Raw genomic sequence first — 22,851 nt, 5'->3', positions numbered from 1 at the left:
CGGGCAGCGGCGGGAGGACCCGTTTCAGCTCACGGGCACCGGGACCGGGCAGCTCCCGTAGCGTGCGGTGCCTTGCGGGGCAGAGGACAGCAGGGTCCCGGGGCGGCGGGGCTGCACTGGCCCCGCCGCCCCGCTGCGGCTCCCCCGGGCACTCACCTGCCGCCGGCGGGGTCCGCCCGCGGCGGGTGGGGACCCCTTTAAGACCGGCTGCCTCGTCAGCGCGGCTCGCCCGGCTCCGGCTGACAGCCCGGGGCGCCTCTGACGTCACGGTGACGTCACGCCCCGCGGCCGCGGCCCGCCCCGCCGCTGCCCATGCCCATCCCCGGTCCCGGGGCCCGGCCTCGCGCACCCGCCGCGGCCCCCCCGCCCCGCGGCCGCTGGAGGGAGCCCGGGCCCGGCCCCGCGGGGGCCCGGCGGGGAGCGCGGCCCGGCCCCCCCCGCGCACATGGCGGCGCGGCGGCCGCATGTGACCGCCGTCACCTGACCAACATGGCCGGGGCCGCCCCCGCCGCCGCCCGCCGCGGCTGAGACGCCGCCGCCAGGTAACGCGGGGCCGCCGGGGCGGTGAGGGACCCCACGGTGGGATGAGGGCTCCCCGGACCGGCCCTCGGGGCCGCGGGGCTCAGTCCGGCTCTGTCGTCCCCCCGCCGGTAGCGAGGGCCCTGAGCGGCCGGGGCCGCCTGGCCGTGGCTCGGTGCTGGCTCCGTGCTCCGTGCTGTGAGCATCATCTGTGTCCTCTCCGGGGCCCTGGGACTGCAGCCATCCCTTTGTGCGCCCAGTGCGGGGGTTGTGGTGCACAGACACCATCGTGTACCCCCCTCCAGCTGCGGAGGTGCCGCTGTGTCCCCACCACCACTCGTGGGGCTGCCGATGTCCCCCTCCACCTGCCATCGTGCCCCTTTTCAGTTCTTGGGGCTGTGAATGTACCGCTGTGTCCCTCAAGCCTGGGACTCAAGAGGTGCCATCACGTCCCACTCCCTGGCTGTGGATGTTCCATTGTGTGTCCCCCCACCAGCCCTAGAGCCGCAGAGGTCCTGTCATGTCCGTTCCCCAAGGGGTGTGCAAGTCCCCATCGTGTCCCCATCATGTCCCCCTGCCAGGAACTGTGGGAGCCCCACCACGTTACCCTCCCTGGCTGCAGAGATCCCATCTTGTCCCTCACAACCAGGGCTGGTCCCTTTTCAGCCCCCCCCCCACACAGGCACAGCAACCAAGCTCCTTAAAACAGCTTTTTTTAACCCGGGTGCCAATGGGGAAGTGAGAGTTGCTTCTCACTGGGGAGGGCAGGGTGGTTCTGCGCCACTCTGCTCGCTCCCAGCCTGTCTGAGCCACCTTTCTCCCAGCAGAACCCAGCATGGAAGGCTTCCTGCAGAGCGTGGAGAAGGACCTGAACATCGACCGCCGGCAGCTGGCCCCCGAGAGGACCCACGTCACCGCCTTCGTGCCGGCGAAATGGCTGCAGAGCCTCAAGGAGCGCCGAGTGCTGCCAGCGGCCTGCCCGCGGCCCGAGGGGCTGAGCGAGGTGGAGGTCAGGACGTTCCTGCAGCACTCGGTGCAGAAACTCCCGGCGGGCTGGACACGGGTGGAGATCCACGGGCTGCGCAAGGCCCGGCTGCGGTACCCGCTGCGGGCGCAGCCCCCTGAGCAGTGCTGCGGCGGCAACGTGGACAGCCTGCACGGCTTCATGCAGAGCGTGGCCACCCAGAACTACCACAACCTGTGGGGCCGGGCTCACGGGCTGTACGCGCGGCCCTACCGGCGCCCGGACGCGCCGCCCACGGTGCCGGCGCTGGACGCGCTGAGGGCTGCCCTGCACAGAGCCTACGGCTGCCCCGTCCTCCAGGTGGGCAGGAACGTGCCTGGCACGTCCCCTGCCAAGGAGAGCGTGGCCAAAGGGGCGCCTTTGTGCCCCAATGTGCTGCAGGCCGAGGCGCTGCTGGAGTCGGCCGACATGCTGTACATCATCTACCCCTACGTGCAGTACTGCCTGCACGACATTGTCACCTTCAGCCCGGCCAAGCTCACCAACAGCCACGCCAAAATCCTCTTCCTCCTCTTCCACGTGCTGCAGGCCATGAAGGCTTGTCACCAGGCCGGTCTGGCTTGTGGAGATTTCTCGCTTCGGGACGTGGCTGTGGATGAGAAGCTGTGCAGCCGGCTGCGTGTGAACTTCAGAGGGTACGAGGGACCGGGGCAGGATGAAGAGAATCTGGAGGGTGGTCTGGAACGAGAGAGTGAGCAAAGCCGCATGCAAAGGCAGGAGGTGACATGCAGTGCCTGCCAGAAGGACCTCCGAGACCTGGTGTTGCAGTGGGTGCATGGGCAGGTCAGCAACTTCGACTACCTTATGCACCTGAACAGCTTGGCTGGGAGGAGAATGGGAGACCCCAATTACCACCCGGTTCTTCCGTGGGTGGTGGACTTCACTACCAAAAATGGCAAGTTCAGGGACCTAAGGAAATCCAAATTCCGTCTCAACAAGGGGGACAAGCAGCTGGACTTCACCTATGAGATGACCAAGCAGGCGTTTGTTGCAGGGGGTTCGAGTGGGGAGCAGCTCCACGTCCCCCATCACATCTCGGACGTGCTCTCGGATATCACCTACTACGTGTACACGGCCCGCAGGACACCCAAGGCAGTGCTGTGCTGCCACGTCAGGTCCCAGTGGGAGCCCAACGAGTACCCAGCCAGCATGGAGCGCATGCAGAGCTGGACACCGGACGAGTGCATCCCAGAGTTTTACACAGACCCCTCCATCTTCCGCTCCATCCACCCGGACATGCCCGACCTGGATGTGCCGTCGTGGTGCAGCTCCTACGAGGAATTCATCGAAGTTCACCGCATGCTGCTGGAGAGCCGGGAGGTCTCCCAGGACCTGCACCACTGGATTGACCTCACTTTTGGCTACAAGCTGCTGGGGAAGGATGCAGTCAAGGAGAAGAACGTCTGCCTCCACCTGGTTGACAACCACACGCACCTGACGACCTACGGGGTCGTGCAGCTCTTTGACCAGCCCCATCCCAGGCGCATGGTGGGACCTGCCTACACTCCTGCTGAAGCTCCAGCCATTGCCCGGCCTCTGCTCCAGAACATCCGGGAAACTGTGGTTTTGGAGGACATCCAAGGCCAGGTGACGGATGTGGTCAACGGGTTGGTCCTGGAGGCTATTCCCAGTGAAACCACCTGGTCTGGGGAGAAACCTATCGCTGGTGAGGATGATTTGGAGCAAGGCACGGAAGCTCTGGATTCCATTTCTGCTCCTGGGAGAGCCCCTGACCAGCCCTGTGCCACTGTACCTCCAGCACAGCCATCCACCCTCCCTGCTTACGCCACCGACGGCAAATCCTCGGGGGTCCGACCGCTCCGTCGGAGCAAGGCAGGGGCTGTGGATCAGCTCGACATGAAGATCACGCTTCCTGAAGGCTTCAATCCTCTCCAGGCCCTGGAGGAACTGGAGAAATTGGACAATTTCTTGGTTAAAGGCTTAAGCAGTGAGATGCAGCTGATGGAGCAGCCGTGGGAAGAGCCACCCTTGGGTCTCTCAGACCTCTTCCAGAGGGACATGCAAGCTCTGGGCATCCTGGTAGCTGAGATTATATTTGCACCGAGGCTTCGTCCTTCGAAGCCCGACGCGTCCCTGTTGGAGCGGTTCCTGATGGTGAGGAACCTTTGCTGTTACCATCCCAAGGAGATCCCAGCCCCGCTGCAGCACGTGCTGCACGTCCTGTTGCAGCTGAGCGTGCCCGTGGAGAAGCTGCTGAAGAGCAGGCTGGGCAAGGGCGCAGTGCAGTTGTTTGAATACAAACCCATCTCCCAGGGCCTCCCCCCACCCTGTCCCACGCAGCTCCTCAGCCCCTTCAGCTCCATTGTCCCCTTCCCCACCTACTTCCCAGCTCTGCACAAGTTCATTTTCACCTATCAGGCAAAGAAGATCGAGGATGAAGGGCAAGGCCGGGAGCTTGTTTTCCAGCTGTGGCAGCAGCTGGAGGGAATCCTTTCTGAAATCACTCCTGAGGGCTTGGAAATTCTTCTGCCTTTCATATTATCTCTGATGTCTGAGGAAAACACCGCTGTCTACGCTGCGTGGTACCTCTTTGAACCCATAGCTAAATCCCTCGGGCCCAAGAATGCCAATAAATACCTGCTGAAGCCCCTGATAGGAGCCTACGAGACGCCCTGCTCCCGCCACGGCAGGTTCTACCTGTACACAGACTGCTTTGTGGCCCAGCTGATCGTGCGCCTGGGGCTGCAGTCCTTCCTCCTGAACCTGCTGCCCCACATCCTGCAGATCCTCGTGGGCATCGAGAGCTCGCGGGAGGAGAGCAAATCCTTCCTCGGCACCGCCGAGGACGATGAGAGCGGAGGGGAGAGCCCAGTGTCGTGTGTGTTTGGGGAGGAGATCAAGATGGATGTGGAGCACAGCTCTGCTGCGCTCGACCTCCTGGACTACACCTCTGGGGTCAGCTTCCATGACCAGGCCTACCTGCCCGAGGGTGAGGACTTCCAGAGCGGCCTCTACGTCGGGGAATCCCTGCAGCCCCAGGAGCAGGAATCGCTCAGCCTCGGCCGGCTGAGTGACAAGAGCAGCGCCAGCGAGGTGTCCCTGGGTGAGGACAGACCTGCAGATGGGGACTCCCAGAAGGACAAGAGCAGCTTGAAGTCGATGGACAGCAGCCAGGACCTGAAGCAGAGCGAGGACTCCGAGGAGGAGGAAGAGGAGCATGAGGAAGAGGAGCACGAGGACGCGGCGGTCGATGCAGAGCTGACGGTGGTCGTGGATGCTGCTGGGGCCTCTGTGGATGTCACCCTGGCTGATGACAGCAGCGAGCCAGAGGATGGGGAGGGAGAGGAGCTGCCAGATCTCTCTGACAAGGAGCAGACCATACTGCTGGGTAAGAACAGCATCCAGGCTGTTGGGCAGAGCTGGTCCAGATTTGGGGGTGTTTGTGGTCCTAGCTTAGAGACAGTGATGAAACCAGGGTAAGAGGCCAGGACTGCATGTCAGGGTTGGGGCAGCAGGGGTTGATAGCTAATGTGTGCCATGCTGGGCACTGTCCTTGGGACTGCTGTTGTTTTGCAGACACAGCCTGTAAGATGGTGAGGTGGCTCTCGGCCAAGCTGGGCCCGACCGTCACGTCCCGCTTCATTGCCAGGAACCTGCTCCGGCTGCTCACGTCCTGCTATGTCGGTAATGCCTCTTCCCTGGGTGCCAGGGTGGGCTGTGCCCCCAGCCTGTCTGCTGGTGCCTTGGGTGTGGCTGCTGCTTCAGCTCATGATGTGTTGCTCTCTGGGCAGGCCCGACCAGGCAGCAGTTTGTACCGAGCAGCGATGAGAACAGTCCCCTGAGTACAGGAAATATCTACCAAAAGCGGCCCGTGCTGGGAGATCAGGTGTCCAAACCGGTGCTGGCCTGCCTCGTGCACGTGGCATATCTGTATGGAGAGCCTGTCCTCACCTACCAGTACCTGCCCTACATCAGCTACCTGGTCAGTATTGCCTTTTTCTCCTCTCTGTTGGGGCAAGAGCTGTGTCCAGGCACAAAGGGAAGATGTAAAAAAAAAAAAGTACAGCCTCACCAGGAGCCTCTTGCATAAAAACTGAGCTTGGCTGGGCTCTGCCTGGGCCAGTGTGGGCTGAGCAGCTCTGGCTGTGTTGGCTGAGAAGGGCAGGAGAGGCACCTTCACCCTTTCACAAGCTCATGGCTGTGTTCATACCCCTCTTTCCCTGTCAGACCTTGTGAAAGCAGAGAAAAAACATTTCTTCTGCTTTTCTGTGCCCAGACAGAGCTGGCACAGGGGTGGGATTGTGATAACAGGCAGGAGGAGCAGTTTGTGCTGCTGTGAGACTGCTGGGGTGAGTTCACAGAGGTCTGTGTGGGTAGATAGGGGTGAACTGGGGGGAGACCAACGGGTTTTCAACTGAACAAAAAGCACTGGCAAGGCTTCACCAACTTTTCAGCTTGAAGTTCATAGCAAGAAGGAAATGTATAATGCAGCTGGTTGAAAAACTTAATTTTTCATTAAAAAGAAAAAGGTTTTGAATGTTTTAAACAGGCTTGTTTTTCATTTTGTTCCCTCTTTAGTGGTTGTAAACACTTTGGTTATGGATTCTTGTTTAAATGGAAAACTTCAGTAGCTTTCTGATAATTTAAACATAGAGGAAAAGAGGCCACAGCTGTTCATTTAAAGAAAACAAAAAGGCATTGTCAGTTTTTCCAGTGTTGAAGGGGAGATTTTTCAAGGGAAAAAATCCCATTTTTCAGCAAAAATCATTCTCCACCCAGTTGCAATCATAGCTCCAGCTGTTCTGCTTTGCTTTCCTAAGCTCATTGCTTGGGGGCACGGAGGGGATTAATACCCCTGTGAAACAGCATTTGGCAACCTGATACTGGAGCAATGGAACTTGCAGGTCACAAATAGGATAAAGTCAATCCTTCTTGCAGGATTTGGCAGGGTGGCTATTTTGTGAGAGGAAGAGCCTCTGTGATGAGCTGGAAGATGGCAGGTGTACAAGAAATATAGCAGGAACTGGGAATTGTCTGTGGGTTTTGTTACTGGCTCTCTTTTCTTGGGTGTTTGATTTGTCTAGGAGTTAGGAAATAGGACAATCTAGAAAGAAATATTTTAGTGTTGCTGCTGATGTTATTAACTCTTTGGCACTGCCATAACAGCAGCATTACATTGTCAGCAGAAAAAAGATGTGCAGTTCTGCCTCATGAAATTCTCAGCAGCTGGATTTCTAGAAGTCAGCAGCAGGTTTGCCCATAATTTGTGCTTGGATATTGCATGCAAGGATTGTTCTTCTGCAGACTGTGGGATGAAGACACTGATTTTTGCTTTTAAATCATGTGTATATGAGTTTTCCCCTCTCTCTGTACTGGCAAATGATGTTCTGGGGTGTCCAGGGTGGCCAGTGTGGGGTTGTTGGTCTTGCTACTGAGCTTCCCACTTGTGGGGATGTTGTACTCTGCAGAGGAAATCTGTGAGCTTAGGGGTGTCATTCCCCATTTTCTCCAGGCTCATCTGTGCAGATAGCTGCCTGTCAATTTTTGGACTCATCCCTTGAGTGCCAGACATGCTTTGCTGTTTTTGGTGCTCAGGTTCCTCTTCCAGGAGCTGTGACCAGCAGTGCCGTGCTGGGTTTGAGGCTGAGCTCAGGTGACCTCAGGGTCACCTTTGCTGTGTCCTGCTGGGGAGGTGGTGGCCCTGGCACTGAAGGAGTCCCTTTCACAGGTTTTGTGTCACTTGCTGTGTCCTGCTGGGGAGGTGGTGGCCCTGGCACTGAAGGAGTCCCTTTCACAGGTTTTGTGTCACTTGCTGTGTCCTGCTGGGGAGGTGGTGGCCCTGGCACTGAAGGAGTCCCTTTCACAGGTTGCACCCGGTGGTGGCTCCAGCGGTGTCCGGCTGAACAGTCGGAAGGAGGCCGGGCTCCTGGCTGCTGTGACACTGACACAGAAGATCGTGGTGTGTCTCTCTGACACCACACTGATGGACATCCTCCCCAAGATCAGTCAGGAGGTGCTGCTCCCAGTGCTGGGCTTCCTCACTTCTCCATCTGTGGGGTAAGCGCTGCAGGATTGGCACAAAATCAAAAAACTTGGGAATGGTTTTGTGGGGGCCTTAATGCTTCTGGGGCTGGAGGGTGTTTCTGCTCTGATGTGCATCTCCTTGCACTGGTACACTGCTGAAGGCATTCTGATAACACACAAAAGGCAGGAAGCATGAGGCAGAGGATGGAAAAAAGCGGTATGTGGAGGATAGACTGGTCATGGATGTTCTCTTCAGTTTCCCCAGTGGAGCCCAGGCCCGTGTTGTCCTGTGTGTGAAGACAATCAGCCTCATTGCCTTGATCTGCTTGCGGATTGGGCAGGAGATGGTGCAGCAGCACCTGAGTGACACAGTGAGAACCTTCTTTGGGGCATTCTCGCTGCTGCAGGAGCTGCAGGACCAGGTCAGTGGTGTGGGAGAGGTCCTGCACTTCCCCAGATGTGGGAATGTGGTGGGCATTCCACATTTTTGTGTTTGTGTGATTTGTCTGATCTTGTTTCTCTTGTCCAGGGGTTGACAACAGAGTCGCTGAGCAGCTGTGAGGTGCCAGTGATGGAGGTGCCCCTTTCAGATGGGAAGCTGCTGGCCCTGGATCCATCCGTGCTGGTGGAGTTGCAGAAGGTGTTCAACCCCGAGATGGCCTACATCACCTACATCCCCTTCTCCTGCTTGCTGGGTATGCCCTGGCCACCAGCTCCAGGGATCTGTGAGGGAGCTCTGTGCTCTGGGCATGTGTGCTAGGCCTGAACTCCAGGGCAATCACAGCTCACAGGGCTGCTGGGGGAAACCCACAGCTTCTACAGCGTGGCCTGGGCTGATTCTTGGCTTGGGAGCCCACTAGACTTCAGGCTGCTTCAGCTGGGATCAGATGTGGCTGACTTGGGGGATGCTGTGTCCACATCCCTGTGCATGGAGGGAGATGATGATGATGATGTTGGGGACGTTGCTTCCCTTGCAGCCACGTTGTCTGTGTCTCCTCAGGTGACGTTATCCGGACGGTTGTGCCCAACTACTCGCTGGTTGAGAAGCTGGCCAGCCTCCACCTGGAGAATGTGAACCCCCAGAACCTGCAGGTCATCAGCCTGGAACAAACATCGAGTGTGGTGGGCTCAGACCAAGACCCTCGAGGGGCTGAGCCCTTCTCCAGCCCCCAGGAGGACACTCACTCCGGCACTTTTGGGAGCGTCCTGGTGGGGAACCGCATCCAGGTGCCGGTGGACACGCAGCGGGAGGGTCTCGGCTTGCTGCGCCTCAGTGCTGGCACTGATGGATTCGTCCCCAGCTCGTCCAGCGAGGAGAACGCCCTGAAGCACGACCTGCCCCGCAGCACCCACATGCTCTGTGGGAACTGGCTGGCCTACTGGCAGTATGAGATCGGGGTGAGCCAGCACGACCCCCGCTTCCACTTCCACCAGATCAAGCTGCAGAGTTTCTCGGGGCATTCCGGGGCCATCAAGTGCGTGGCACCGCTGGGCAGCGAGGATTTCTTCCTGAGTGGCAGCAAGGACAAGACGGTGCGGCTTTGGCCGCTGTACAACTACGGGGATGGCACCAGCGAGGTGCCACCGCGCTTCACCTACGCCGAGCACAAGAAGTCGGTGTTCTACGTGAGCCAGCTGGAGGCACCGCAGCACGTGGTGAGCTGTGATGGCACCGTGCACATCTGGGACCAGTTCACAGGTAAGAAGGGAAAGGGCGAGGAGCTGGAGTGAGCTGATCAGCTGAGGTTGGATGGTTCCTGTTAAAAACCAGCACAGAACTGGAGATTTGCTGTGTCACTCGTCCTGCCATAATATCTGTCATCTTTTCGCAGGCAAACTTCTGCGGACTTTTGATGAGTTAGACAGCAAAGTCCCCATCACAGCTGTGACCACCATGCCACCTCCCTATCACAGCATCTCTGTGGCCAGTGCAGACTCTGTGCTGAGGTTCATTGACCACAGGAAGCCAGGAGTACAGGTAGGGATGTGGCGCTCTGTGAGTCACCTTCCTGCATCCCTGTGCTTAATGACAGCATCACAGCTAGCCCAAAGCCTAGATCCCAGCTGTGATGGCTTCATGGAAACCACCTTGTCCCTTAAATGCCAGCTCCCCTGAGCTTCATCCCCCAGCTGGACTGTCTTGTCTCTCTTGCAGCACGAGTTCCGCCTGGCCAGCGGTGTGAGCGCGGGGCTCATCCGCTGCCTGGCCGTGAGCCCGAGCGGCCGCAGCGTCATGGCCGGCTTCTCCTCCGGCTTCATCGTGCTGCTGGACACCAGGACAGGGCTCATCATGCGGGGCTGGCCTGCCCATGAGGGAGACATCCTGCAGATCAAGGTGAGAGGCTCAGCTGGGATCAGCGTGGGGCCTCATTGATGCTCTGAGGCTGTGTGGAGAATCCTTCCTTCAGGGCTTGTGTGCTCCATCCTTATTCCATCCCTTGCAGTGTCCCTAGGAGGCTTCCCAAGCTCTCCTGCCCCGTGGTTAGTGCTGCTGTTCTTGGTCCAACTCGTGCTGCCAGAGTTCAGCCCTCCTGGGTTTCAGTCCCTGCCAGGCAGGTCTGCAGCAGGGGCAGGGAGGAGCCGTGGCTCCCGTGAAGGAACAAATGTGTTGCTTTCTCCACGGGGCTCTCGGCTTCCCTGGGAGAGTGTTGCTCTAATGAATAACTCTTGTCTATATTTACCCACCCCAGGGAGCAGTGCTGGGTCTCCAGTGTCCTCGACCCAAACGTGGGTTAAACAAAGTTCAGCAGTGTTGGTTGTTTACTCTCTCACTAGCTCTGCTAATAAGCAGCTCCAGGCTTCTCCTACCCACAGCAGTATTTTCAGCCAGGAGAGAGGCTCCCAGTTCCTTCTCCTGAGAAGGAAAATAGTTTGGCAGGTGATTTAGTGGAGAGGGAGACTGCATGGTAATCCCTGTACCCACTGCAGTAGTAACAGATGATGAATGAGTTGTGTTGGGTGTCAGGGTGTTGTTGAGAAGAGGCTCAGCCCATCTCTTGGAGGAGATTTCCAGCTACCAGAGCATCCTTTAGCTTGCAGGGTCCACCCAAGGCCTTGGTAACACGCTCAGTACCATCAGCTGCTTGGAAATGGCTTGGTCTGTCCTGAGGGATTGCACTGTGACCATTGGATCACTGGCAGCCACCTGCTGCTCCCATGTGCAGCACCAGATTGTGAGTTTTCACAGAAATGTGGGTTCACTGGCCTTTCCTCTCCTGCAGGCTGCAGAGGGCAACGTGCTGATCAGCTCCTCTTCAGATCATTCCCTGACTGTCTGGAAGGAGCTGGAGCAGAAACCTTTGCACCACTACAAATCTGCCTCTGAGCCTATCCACGCGTTTGACCTCTACGGTAACGAAGTGGTCACTGGCACTGTGGCCAACAAGATCGGGGTCTACTCCATGCTGGAGTCCTCAGCCCTGCCCACCAGCACGACCAAGCTGAGCTCAGAGAACTTTCGGGGTACATTGACCAGCCTGGCAGTGCTGCCCACAAAGTGCCACCTCCTGCTGGGCTCGGACAATGGCATCATCCGGCTCCTGGCGTAGTGACCCCGGCCTGGCAGCTGAGGCTGTCCTGCAGTGCTGGAGCTGGAAGCCAGCAGCGTGGCTTTTGGAGGAGGCAGAGTCAGATGTTTCTGAGCAGAGGATGCAGGGGGAGGTGTACTTGTTGCATCTCTAACCTCTTTCTGTATCTTGAAGAAGAAAAAAAAGCCATAACTGAGAAACCTCCGCTGCTGCTGGGAGAGATATTGGGCGTTGTAGGTCACTGTCACCCCTGCAGAGAGGCCTGGAGCTTTCCTTACCGTGTGTGCCTGATCCCTGGGGGACTGTGAGCTGCCCTCCACAGTAATAGGGACCACAAGTACCTTCCCCCCTTCAGTTTAGGGGTAAGAGGTGCCCCTTGAGAAAACACAACAGTTTAGCTACTGCCACCTGCACTTCCCCTTCCCTTCCTCTCCTGAACCACTGCACAGCCCCACTGGGATGGCAGGAGCTGGGCCTGGGAGCTGCTGCCTTCAGACTGCATCTCCTCCTGCCATGGCCAGTGCTCAAAGCCCAGAGGAGGTGCTCTGTGAACTTCAGGTTCTGCCAGCTGAGCTAGAGCCTGCATGGAAGGAGGAGAGGTTCTCCAGAGCCCTTCTGCTGCCGTGCTGGCTCCAGGGCAAGGACTGGGATGGAAGCCAGCCAAGGCACAAGCCCCATCTGCTCTGCCAGTTCCTGTAGGAATGGGCTGCTGCAGAGGGGCAGATTGGGGTGGGAATGTGGCTCTCTAAGGAGGCCAGAACTAGATGCTTCCATGGGGATTTTGGCTTCTGGAGCAGCAGGCTAGGGCTGCTGGTTCCTGCCCCAGCATCCCATGATGATGTAAGGGGTGAGGAATGCCATGAGTGCTATGCACTGGCAGTGATCCTCTAAATCCTCTTCTAATCCTCCCCTTCATGCTGGTCAGGCTCCTGGGGGAGACAGGACAGCAAAAAGGTGCTCAGTTTTGTGCCCTCCTGCCCTTGTAGGGTGAGGCAAGAATCCAGCATGGTCTGTCTTTGACCTTTCCTTTGGGACAGCGCTGTCTGTTCCCATCCCAAAGGCACAGAGGGTGCTCTTTGCCCCACCAGTAGGAGCAGTTTTCTCCCTTCTGTTGCAGCCCTTTTCCCACCCATCCTTTCAGCCTAGCCAGAGCCAGTGTCAGGGGAGCAGGAATCTCTTACCTTGGGCAGAGGAGGAGCTTGCTGTGGGGAGGGGAAGGGCTTCCACCCAGCTGCAGCTGGGGAGGTGAGTGGTTGGCCAGTGCTGTCCTTCCCTGCCCAAGGGGAGCTCTCAGTCCCGTGTTGCCTATTAATCATTTGCAATAGATGTAAATATTTACTTCTAATAAACTCTTTGAAAGAGCTGCAGAGCTGGGTGTCTGTGTGGAAGTTCTGTGCTGGAGGGGCTGGGAGTGCTGGCTGCAGCTCTCCTGCTGCTCAGCCAAAGTGACACCTGCTCCTTCAGGCTCCTCTTGTGTTCTGGGGGAGCCCTGGATGTAGGATGGGACTTTGCTGCACAGGATTTGCTTTCCAAGGGGAAATAGCTCCCTGTGTTGCAGCAGCACATCCCAAATGTGGTCGCAGAGCTCAGATCTGTCACCCACACTCTGGGGTGAGCTTGGGAACCAAGAGTTCCTGCAAGGAGTGGATGAATGGAAGATGCTGTTGGTGTTTCCTGCTGGTCCTCAGTGCCTCCTCTCCCACTGAGGACACGGGCAGAGGCTGGAAGGATCACCACCACTTCTGCATGCGGCACAAATCCACCCAGGGCAGGACTGCTGGAGTCCTGCCCGTCCCCAAGACTTTTTCTCCGTGGCCCAAGCAGTGTGTGCATGTCCTGGACACTGGGACCAGCTGCCCTGGGAGAGCTCTGGGGCGTGCTGTGCCCCAAGGGAGGGAGCAGCTGCTCTGGGCTCAGCCCAGCCTGGCCATCAGAGCCTGCTGTGTGCAGCCAAGGCACCCTGGGCACCTGGCCTCTGTCAAACCAGTGCCTCACACACTGCAGCAGCAGCAGCTGGGACTCAGGAGGGAAGAGCTGGGGGTTTCAGCAAAGAAAATTCCCAAGCCAGAGAGTCCTGTGTCAATAAACACCGAGCCCTGCGTTTCCACTGAAGTTTATGAATAAAAGAGAATATTCCTAGCACGGGGAGTGTACGCAAAGTGGAGCCACTCGCAAATTGCTTCTGCTGCTGGGAGTTTTGGATCTGGTAAATTCGGTGTTAAGGTTGTCTTGAAGGTTCAGCAGCCCAAAAGTGTGTCCCCATCTCCAAATGCACCACAAATTCACAATTCTCCCCCAAACAGATGTTTAACCGGATGCTGTAGGTCAATATTTGCCTGCCAAATTTTCAAACAGGGGGTGGTGCCGAAGGTCGCTGCTGGGAGGGAGGGCTGGACCAGAGCTCTGTGTGTGCCCCATGCAGAGCTCTGGACAGGCTAAAGCAGGTGCCAGCTCCAACGTGGACATGAACAACCTCAGGTAAGGGACAAATCAAAGGATTTGATAGAAATGAGGGCTCCTCCAATGGCCCTCTGGGAGAGAGGGGTGAATTTGGCAGAGGGTTAAAGGATGGGCACCACCAGGGAGGAGAAGGGGTGTTTGGGGTTGTATGTGACTACAGGATTTGGGGTGATGGAAGGGAAGGAGTGAAATGGCCTCAAGTTGTCTTCTGCCAGTGAGATCTCAGCCCAACAGTTCTGGGTGAAGTAAGGACTGCTTGGAGAGTGGAAAGCAGCCCCAGGAATTAAATGTGGATGCCATGCAGGGGGTTGAGCTTTGGTGTGGAGGTTTTATGGGAAAGAGAAGGTATTTTATTTCTGTCAGAAAGGGAGAAATGGCTGGGTAAAGCGTTGGCCAGGGAATGGGTGGGGTTTTGTCCGTGACCCTGGAATCCCTGCTCCCACTGTCCCACGCTGGAACTGGAGCATGGAGGTGGGACAGGCAGGGTTTGCCAGCAAAGGGGGAACATGAGTGCTGGGAAGGGGAGGACTCCTCCTCCTAGGACATAATGCTGGGAAACTGCTCTGGTATTGCACTTCTACCTGCAAATCCCCTCCCAGACAGCACTTGCTGAGCACCTGCAGGTCAGTAGCCCTTCTCCCAAGAGCCTGGGGCACAGCTGAGGATGCTGTGCCTGTATCTCGGTGGTTTCCATGGGAAAGGAGCAGAAAGGCTCTTGTCTCTTTCCAGAGGCACAGTGTGTGCAGCACTGATTAGGGAAATACCATTTGCAATCCAGAGAAACCAGGGCAGCAGGGTCAGCCAGGCAGGATCCAAGCAGAGCCTGGCTGTAGCTGCAGCTCTGCTGCGGGGCCCTGCTCCTCTCTGATTTCCCTGCCTTGGCACCAGACCCAGGAGCTCTGTGTTGTTTCCTCGCAGCATTGTTCATCTCCTATTGCTTTCCACAAGCTCCTGTGCCAGCCTGTTTGGCCAGGTTGATAATTTTCTCCCTGTAGACCTGAAAAGGCTGAGCTCGCAGCTGGAAATATCTCTTCTCTCAGCTGGTCCTTCTGTTCCAGGAAAATGGGGTTCCTCTGGGGGCTGCTCTGCCTGGCTGCTCTGCACAGCCTCCCAAGGGTAAGTTGCTACCTCAGCAAAGAGCAAGGGAAATGTGGTGGCTCCCTGAGCCAGACCGGGGGCAAATACCACCCAGAGAAGCCCTGGAAGGCAGATAGGTGGAGGACACTGCTGGTGGGTTCACCAGCAAGGTTTCTGATCTTTTACCCAGCTAAAATAGTTGTGGATGTTCTTATTATTCATATTTCTGTAGGAACTTTTCTTTTGGAACTTGACCTCAACTGTATTTAGTGACCGTGACCTGCAGGAGCTAACAGGAGCTTTTTGAAAAGCAGGTTTTTCCTCCTCCCCCCTTTTAAATCTGGATCCCTGTCAGAACTGAGATTGCAAAACTCTACTGCTCACTCTCAAAAGGATCCATTATTTTGTACCAGACTAGCCTGACCCCTTTCTAAACAAATCCAGGGTTTGCAGTGTCTCCCAACTCCTCGCTTCTACCTCCCCATGTCAGACCCCACTGCCCCTGGGTCTGCATCCCAAAATCCTGCCTGTACCGCTGTGGGGACTGCTACAGCCAGGATTGCAGTGGGAGCAGGGAAGACAAACTCTGCAAATTCAGAGGGACCTGACTTTGTTTCTTTGTTGATTTTTTTCCCCACAGCTGGCACATGCCAATGACCAGCAGCGTCTCTTCCTGGACAAAGATGGGAAGCTGAGGGTAAGCACTGATGAGTTCCACCCAAGGGAACTGAAGCTGTGCTGTGGGATTTGCAGATTTTCCTGAGAAAGGATGAGCCCTGGCAGTGCCAGTGCCATGAGAAAGTTCATCTTTCCCAGCTGCTGCCAATGCTGTGCTCCTTCTAGTTGGAAGCTCCACCCTAAATAACTGAGCAGAGTATGGAGTTAACATCAGTGCTGGTGTGTACAGGAGTTGGCAGGTGGATGATTTAATTTCTGAGTGAAAAGGAAAGGTGAGGGAAGCCACCAGCTGTGAGGACGACAGGGAGAAGGATCCAACCCACTCAGCTGGGATGTTTCAGACCATACAAATGTGAGGAGTAGTGGCAGTGTTAAAGCTTAGAAGAGTGTAAAATGAGGAAATTTAGAGAGAAGAAGGATGGAATAGAACACACAGGTCAAGAAAACACAGATGCCTGGAGGAGGACTTGAGCCAAACGATCAGGGCTGTGACAGGAGAAGGGGCTGACCAGTGAGGCAGGTGGGCACTGCTAAAATGTGTGAGGGGAGGAGATGAAATCAAGGCTGAGGATGATGGATCTGTAAATGCTGAAGGCACAGGATGTGTGCCTTCACACGTGGCACAAATGCTGTTCTGCTGGTGGGTCTTGCCCTCAAGCTTTCCCGAGACAAATGGAGGAGGAACCACTGCCAGACCCTCACTGCGTCCATTTGTATCCACAGGATACAAAACCCTCTCTTTTCCAAAGCCATTCCCTCAAATCATTATCCTCGGGGTTAAAGGGAAACTGAAGCAAAACCACCACCAGAGCAGAGGAGTCCAGCTCTGTCCAGTTTTCTCAGCCCATTTAGATGTGCAGTGAAAACCCATGGGGGTGTCACCGTGCTTTTGCTTTCCCAGTGCTATCCTTGTTTCTCCCCAGGATGTGAAAAGCACTGGAATTGCACAGTTGGATCTGGTGGAAGCCATCCCAACCCAGCCAAAGGAAAAGCTGGTAGAATTTTCTTATGACAGCTTCCAGGAGAACCATGGACCCAAGTCAGCATTTGCCACCACCCTGCCAGACACGATGGATGATTGGAACTCAGAAGATGAAGCCGTAGCTGAGGCTGGGGGCTGTCGTGGGAAGAAATCACCTGGGGAAAATGCCTCTTCTGAAGAGGGAGGAGAGGCTGGAGACAAAAGCTGTAAGATGACTTGGAAGAAGAGCCAGAGGCTGGCAGATGGCTTGATGAGATTCAGCATTGATCTCCTGAGAGAGGTGCAGCTGGAGTCCAACAGAGCCAACGTGGTCCTGTCCCCCCTCAGCATCGCCCTCGCCTTGTCTCACCTGGCACTGGGTAATTCTTAGTGGCAAAACCACCATTCCCTGCCCTTCCCTGTTTCCTCTCCCAGAGCCACGAGCAGCCAGTGTGCAAGATGCAAATGAAATACAGTCCTTTCCACTTATCCTTGCTCCTGCAGCTTTAATTAGGCATGATTACAATTGAAGCTGCCCTCTGAGGCTCCGACTCTCAGATTTCTCCAGCCTCTTCTGTGGGGCACAGTGTGTTTCTAACAAGAGGCAGCCAGAGTAACATCCCTGTTTTCCACTTGGTAGGCATGAGACCTAACAGGAGTTTGATTTTTAGGAGCAGCAAATCAGACAGAGAAGCATTTGCTGGAGGTGATGCACCTGGAGTCAGTGCCCTGCCTCCACCACATGCTGGGCACCCTTCGCAGGAGGCTCACAGAGTCCACCCTCAGCCTTGGGTCACGTCTGTACCTGCAGAAAGGTGAGAGGAGGCCCAGGGGGGCTGGACTGGTGTAAGATAAACCTCCCAGTCACACAGAGCGATGGAATCACACTGGAGACATCAATTTCCCCTACTTCCTCCTCTTGGGGAGTGTCATATCACACTGAGCAAACCTTTCCCATCATTCCTCCCCTTTGCCAGGGTTTGAGGTGAAAGAGAAGTTCCTGGAGGATTCAGAGAAATTCTATGGAGCAAAGCCCATGACCCTTTCTGGGATGAGTCAGGATGACCTCGTGGCCATAAACAACTGGGTAAAGGAAGCCACTCATGGGCAAATTCCCTCCTTCCTCCAGCAGCTCCCTGAAAACACAGTGATGCTCCTGCTCAATGCCATCTATTTCCACGGTGAGCTCCACAGGCCTTCCTTATTTTTTCAAGAGGGAATAGTTAGAACTCCACTTTTCTGCAAGCCCTGTAGCTGAACAGCATCTCCTCTCCTCGCTTCCTGCTAGGCAATCTGCTTGTTCTTGTGCATCTGCTGTTCCTCTTGCTTAGATTTCTTTACAGTAATGATTCCCAACTGCTTCACATGTGCTAAAAATGTTACTTGACAGCAGAGCCAGGACACAGCAGGTGGGACCTGCAGTATCTTTGCCTCCTGGTTCAGGATCCCAGGCAGTAGCACATCCCTGCTCATCTACTCAGTGATCTTAAAGGTCTTTTCTAACCTAAATGATGAACCAGGTGGTTTGCAGCTCACTGCACACCCACCACGGAGCTCAGAGGCAGCTTCTGTGGATTTCTCTCTGACTACAGCACAGTGGTCGGCCACATCTTCCTTTTTTAATTCCCTGAGGGCTGTGCACAGACCAAACACTTCCAGAGTAAATCTACAAACGTTTTACCTTGGTCTTGGAGCAGTGTTTCCCCTTCTGCAGCACAGAGGCAATACTCCCCATTTTTCAAAGCACAAACATAGTTTCTTTTATCTCCATAGCCTTCAGTAGTCTCCCACGCTGAGGCATGAGGATTAACCTGTGTTCTCTTTGTTATTCCATAGTTTCTTTCTGGATGATAAGAGTTTCCTGCTGTTAGGGCTCTTCCAGCCTTGCTACTGACTTCTCTTTGCTGTATTTTCACTTCCCTGGTCACTATTGGCCTTGTTAGAGAACTCAAGATAGGAGGAGTGCCAGCTCAGCAGTTTCTGGTTTTCTACCCAAATTTAACTTCATTAATTTCAAAACTTTTATTTTTACAGGGTTTTGGAGGAATAAATTTAATGCAAGCTTCACTGGGCCAGATGTATTCCACCTTGACAGTGAGTTTGTGGTCCCAGTTGAGATGATGAGAGCTGCTGAGTACCCCCTGAGCTGGTTTACACTGGAGTCCCAGGATATTCAGGTAGGGATCTCTCAGGGGCACTGCAAATTTTCACTGGAATTTCCTCTTGCTGTGGTATTCTACTAACTGCAAGCATTCTCTCCAAAAATAACATTTTTTTTAACAGGCATAGCACACAAAAATTTAATAATCATTCTTTGTCCTTGCTTCCAGCAAGAATGTTGAATCTTCACTTTTAATCTCTATGAAAAACCACAAAGAGGTATTCTGACTAACTGGGAATTAATAGAGTTTTAAAGCCCAGAGTTAAAGATAAATGAGGAAATATGGAAAGGAATTCCCTCTGACAATGTGCTGTTGGAGTTTTTCAGACTCCAGAGTGGGGCAATGTGGGTTTTCACTCTGCCATGTGCTCAATCTTCACCAGCCAGTGGCTAATACTAAAATCTAAAGCTGTTATTCCAACAGATTCTCCTCTGGAGAAATCAGATCCCTCCTTCTCACCAGGCTGTTTTCATCCCAGAGCAAGAGTGGCCCTGCAGACCAATTAGGAAAAGACTAAATTAAAAGCATCACTTTCTGGACTTCCCTTCCTTTCCCCTAAATTCTCCTCTGGTTGCTTTTATTTCCAGGTAGCCAAGTTTCCTTTTAAGAGTAATGTGAGTTTCGTGGTCCTCGTACCAAACCAGAACAACTGGAACACCTCTCACGTGCTGGAGAACTTCCCTTACAAAGAACTGTGCAGGCTTTTCCGCAGAGAGGTGCCCACCATGGTGAAGTTCCCCAAAATAAAGTTGGACTACAAGCTGGAACTCAACCAGGTTCTCAGCCAGTTGGGTAAGGACTCTAGCAGGGTTTGCACAGAACAAGAGGAGCTGATCAGTCTGGCTGCTGCCACTGAAAGCTGCCACCCTTGTTTCTAAAGCTGTACCTCACAGCTTGCTCCAGAGCTCTAAACTCTCCCAGCTCTTCTTCCTCTCCTCCTCCTTACTCCTTGCTTGCCTGGCACCAAATGTTTTGCTCCAACTAGATGATACTACAGACAAGGCAGCCCTCACAGCTTCTCACAGTCTTTACAAGTTCTCCCTGTTGTAGCCAAAACAAACTTCTCCTGTGCATCAATCTCAGTCTCTTACTTTGTCCTTTAATTCAGTGTCCAGGACATGGAAATTGCCAACAGAGAAAATGCAGATCACAAAACCTGGAGCTGAAATAAAACACCAGGTGCTGCCTTTCCAGATTAGAATAATTTAAGAGTTCACTTTGTTTTGGTTAGAATTGCTTAAAAAAATAGTCTCAGTATAAGTGTTTCCAGCCTAGCTAGAAAGAGTCTCCAGACTTGCTGCTGCTTTTAAAGGATGACTTCAAGTTCTTACACTACTATTCTTAAAGAGGTGGAATTTTTGTTTCTGTTGCCTGTCAGTTCTCCAGTTGTCCATGGTGGGCAGCACGTGGAGTGACAGATCAGGGAATTGCTTTCTTCAGACAGCTTTGAGAAAACTCAGAACTTGTGGCACCAACTTGGTCTCATTTCTCTGCAGGCCTCCAGGAGCTGTTCACGAGCCCAAATCTCCAGAAGATCACAGAGGAGCCTCTCTTTGTGTCCAGTGTACAGCACCAGGCCACCCTGGAGCTTAAAGAAGATGGGGTGGAAGCATCTGCTGCCACCAGTATCGCGGTGTCACGCTCATTCTCTACCTTCAGCCTCGACAGGCCCTTTGTCTTCATCATCTTTGAGGATGAAACAGGGATCCCACTTTTCATTGGCAGTGTCCGGAACCCCAGCCCAGACGCTGCTCCCCAGATCCGAGAGCCTTGGGACTCGCGCGAAGCCACAGATGCCAACGAGCACCACGTGCCCAAATAACAGAGGGCAGAGCCTGAGTGTTCTGGGACTCCTGCCTGACCCTCTGCACCTGCTGAGAGAGGCCTCCTGCCCCTCTGAGGCCACAGGGGGCAATTCCTTGCTGTTTTCCTTTACAGATCCCTAGAGACCAGTCCTGGGATAGCCCATTCCAGACCCGATGAGCTTCTCCAGGCTGAGGCTCCCCTCTGTTGAACCTGAAAAGTTTGTTCTGCCTGGATTTCCCTTCCAGGGCTCTCAGTCGTGGAAGGGAGACTTTCTTGTCCCCAGACTGTTATTAGAGTCTTCATTAAGATCTTATAAGAGTCCCCTGTAGCCTGGAATCATCATTAGCATCTGGCAGCTTGGACATCAGCCAGGGATGTATTAATGTGGCTCTTCCTTCCGCAGTCCTTGGGAACACGAATCCCTCAGTGTTCCTCTGAAAACCATCTGTGCCCACCTAGACATCGACCTCCAGAGCAACTGGACTAGAAACCAGTTGTCTTCTCTAGGATGAGTCACAGCCAATTCCAGGCATGGGTTCTTGTCAAAGATTCCCTTTTCCCACTCCTTGGCTATTTGGATCTGATGTAGGAGGCTTTGCAGTAGGAAACCCCTCCCTTTAGATCCTTCTCTCCAGCCCTTCCTCTAGAGGCTGGGTAATGCTAGATTTTTCAAGGAATATTTTATAAAGTGTTTTTTAGTAATTTTTATGTTGGCAGAATAATAAATAATAAAGCAGAATAAAATTGCTGAAAGTGTTGCATTGAAGGACCCAACAGAGAAAGGAAAATGGCACAGAAATTTAGTAATTGCAAAGATTGGGAGGAAAAAATTCTGGGCAGGTCAGAAGAAAAGAGAGGAGGGGCTCTGGCAGAGGATCTGCTTTTTGCTACACCTTGTCCCAGGGAACAACAGGGGCTGTGAGGTGAAATGTCAAATCTGTAAAGACTCTCCAAGGACCGCGTCCAACAAGTTTTGGGCATCTCCCCTGCCAAGTGTGCAGGGGATGGATGCCCTCTGGGTCAGAGCTGGCTTTGTGAGATGGCAGAATTCCCTGAATTAGGGCATGAGCTCAGTGGCACAGGGTCAGGAGGGCGTTTGGCTTGTGAGCAGCAATGCAGGGATAAGCAAGGATGTAAGAGCCCTTATCCTTTCTCCTGAGTAAAACCTGAAAAATGCTCAGAGGGTGAAAGATGCTGATCTGGCATCTGTTATCTGTGATTTGTTCTTCACTGGGATACTCCTGGCTCCACAGTATCCATGGCTTCCAGGGAAAGGAGGGAAGATTTTGACACCTGTAGCTGAACATCACTGCTTTTGTTTTGGCACAGGACAATGTCTTGTTATAACTGTCCTTTGGTCTGAGATGGGCAGAGCCCATCACACTCCCCGAGATGGGTCCTTGTTCCAAAGCAGCAGTGCCCTAAAAGCCCATGGGGCCCTGGCACAGGTTGTCCAGAGAAGCTGTGGCTGCCCCATCCCTGGAAATGCCCAAGGACAGCTTGGACAGGCTTAAAGCAACCTGGGATAGCGGAAGATGGGGTTGGAACAATATGATCTTTAAGGTTCCTTCCAAACCAAACCATTTTATGATTCTGTCAAGGAATTTTGGGGTCCCTCCACCCAACCAAGCCATCCTACCACTTAAAAATACGGGCCTAACTCATGAGTACTTCTGTACAAAACAACTCCTGTCCACAGTAATTTCTGCTTCCAAACCCCCTCAGCTGCTGGGTAGAAAGGACAGTGCTCTGTTCTTGCAGAGCAACAGTTAGGGAGCCCAAGGGCCATCCTTCTGGCAGTGTTTTCCTCGCTTGGGAAGCTGCCTTCCCTCAAAGGAAGGAGCAGAATGCTTCTGGGAGCCTCCGTCCCTGAATAGTCTGCACCATCTGCTGGCATAAGAGCAGGACTGACTCACTAACCATGAATTTCAGGGATGCAGGCGACTTTGGGGAATGAAAAGTCCTGGCTCCAACCTCCAATTATGCATTTCTTCCAGTCTAAAAGGGGAAGAATGGCCAAAGATAATGCCTACTCCTCTAACCAATGTAATGACACAAACCCTTCAGAAAGAGGCTGTAATTACAGAGACCTGCAATTTTAACAAGTAAACCCACAAGAAGTCAGCCTTTCTTACTAGAGGGCACAGCTCTAGCCCACAGGGAACATTTTAGCTTATTTATTTATACAGATTCATTCCTAGCATTCAGAAATACCATTCCATGCCTTAGGTAAGTCTTCTTTGGCTACTGTAACCTCCCTAAATGCCACCCTGTTGCACTGCAACCACTTCAAAATTTGAAGTTCAACTTTTCCTTTTCACGCCTCTGCCCTCCAGCTCCCGCTTTTATAAAGTTTTTTCCCTTGTTCTCAGTTTCCTGAACAGCTTGGTTCTTATTTCCTATTTTCTGTCTTGCTGCCATCACTCCTCCTCCAAGCTATTCTTGTCAAACTATTAATTTCATCTTATTTGACAGTACAGCAGCCCTCCACGACTGTACTTCGCTCAACAAATTATCAGTTACACCAACCATAAGACTCTTTTTCACTCCACTGACTTTCCAGAAGAGGCAGTTTGTAAAATGCAAAGTAATATTAATGTTTCTGCTCAGGAGTTTCCACTTTGCATTGCTAAAGCTTTCATTTTGACGGAG

At 54.0% G+C, this 22,851-nt stretch overlaps 2 protein-coding genes across 5 annotated transcripts; both read left to right on the top strand.

Annotated features, from left to right (window-relative positions):
• The first annotated feature begins 407 nt into the window (after positions 1–407).
• WDR81 (WD repeat domain 81) lies at positions 408–12,419 on the top strand. Of its 2 annotated transcripts, none has more exons than XM_058854255.1 (11): positions 408–542; positions 1,347–4,892; positions 5,081–5,188; positions 5,296–5,486; positions 7,371–7,561; positions 7,785–7,950; positions 8,058–8,223; positions 8,529–9,227; positions 9,361–9,506; positions 9,684–9,863; positions 10,750–12,419. In XM_058854255.1, exons 2-11 carry the CDS (start codon positions 1,355–1,357, stop codon positions 11,074–11,076), a joined length of 5,712 nt encoding a protein of 1,903 aa, XP_058710238.1. In that variant the 5' UTR covers positions 408–542; positions 1,347–1,354; the 3' UTR covers positions 11,077–12,419. The 2 variants fall into 2 exon arrangements, with proteins under 2 accessions (XP_058710238.1, XP_058710237.1); XM_058854254.1 differs by lacking the exon at positions 408–542 and adding an exon at positions 586–958.
• Positions 12,420–13,402: 983 nt separating this feature from the next.
• Positions 13,403–20,969, top strand: SERPINF2 (serpin family F member 2). Of its 3 annotated transcripts, none has more exons than XM_058854249.1 (9): positions 13,403–13,533; positions 14,574–14,631; positions 15,233–15,289; positions 16,194–16,611; positions 16,903–17,046; positions 17,209–17,412; positions 18,266–18,408; positions 18,981–19,185; positions 19,890–20,969. In XM_058854249.1, exons 1-9 carry the CDS (start codon positions 13,472–13,474, stop codon positions 20,213–20,215), a joined length of 1,617 nt encoding a protein of 538 aa, XP_058710232.1. In that variant the 5' UTR covers positions 13,403–13,471; the 3' UTR covers positions 20,216–20,969. The 3 variants fall into 3 exon arrangements, with proteins under 3 accessions (XP_058710232.1, XP_058710231.1, XP_058710233.1); XM_058854248.1 differs by having other exon boundaries at positions 13,418–13,533; positions 14,511–14,631; XM_058854250.1 differs by lacking the exon at positions 13,403–13,533 and adding an exon at positions 13,990–14,138.
• The last annotated feature ends 1,882 nt before the right edge of the window (positions 20,970–22,851 follow it).

The sequence above is a fragment of the Poecile atricapillus genome, chromosome 21, assembly GCF_030490865.1.
Source record: "Poecile atricapillus isolate bPoeAtr1 chromosome 21, bPoeAtr1.hap1, whole genome shotgun sequence".
NCBI lineage: Eukaryota > Metazoa > Chordata > Aves > Passeriformes > Paridae > Poecile > Poecile atricapillus.
This window is presented reverse-complemented; position numbering and strand designations above follow the sequence as displayed.